Below are 568 nucleotides of genomic sequence, written 5' to 3'. Positions count from 1 at the left end.
ATGGGAGTTCTTCTTTTTGATCGCCTCTCTCTCTCTTCACAGCGCTCTCCTCCCTCATCTTGTTCTTCTTTCTCCCGTTCTACCTCACATTCTTCATCCAGTGAAGAAAAGCCAAGTGTCTTCACACCATACACATCTGCCACACATGTCCCTGCTGATAGTGATCTCTTAGTTGTAAGCTCCTCATCTTCTTTTGCTTCTTCCTCGTCTTCCTCTTCATCCTTCACGCCCTCCCCCGACTTTGACTCTGAAGAAGATATTCTCCCGGCATCTTCTACATCACCCTCATCGCAGAAGAAAAGTTTATACCTAACGTCATCTGCCACATCTCTTGAAGGAAAATATGTTGGTCTCTTCTTTGGAGCTGCCTGGTGTCCATACTGCAAAACTTTCATGACGTCTTTACTCAATTTCTACAATCTCCTTCATCCAACAAATATGTTCGAAGTTGTGTATGTACCTCTTGATAGGAATATGCGCGAATATAAAAGCTTTGTCAATACTATGCCCTGGTAAGCATGTTCACAATCATACCTTTCACCTTCCTCTGTCTATCTGTCTATGTCTA

At 43.1% G+C, this 568-nt stretch overlaps 1 protein-coding gene across 1 annotated transcript; it reads left to right on the top strand.

Annotated features, from left to right (window-relative positions):
• Positions 1–520, top strand: CSUI_000646 (thioredoxin family redox-active protein; the record flags this gene model as incomplete). Its single annotated transcript, XM_068060878.1, has 1 exon — positions 1–520. The coding sequence occupies one exon, from the start codon at positions 1–3 to the stop codon at positions 514–516; it is 516 nt and encodes a 171-aa protein (XP_067927132.1). The 3' UTR covers positions 517–520.
• Between the last annotated feature and the right edge of the window lie 48 nt (positions 521–568).

This window comes from Cystoisospora suis (genome assembly GCF_002600585.1).
Source record: "Cystoisospora suis strain Wien I chromosome Unknown contig_257, whole genome shotgun sequence".
NCBI lineage: Eukaryota > Apicomplexa > Conoidasida > Eucoccidiorida > Sarcocystidae > Cystoisospora > Cystoisospora suis.
Note: the sequence above shows the minus strand (reverse complement) of the source record. Positions and strands in the feature narration are given on the sequence as shown.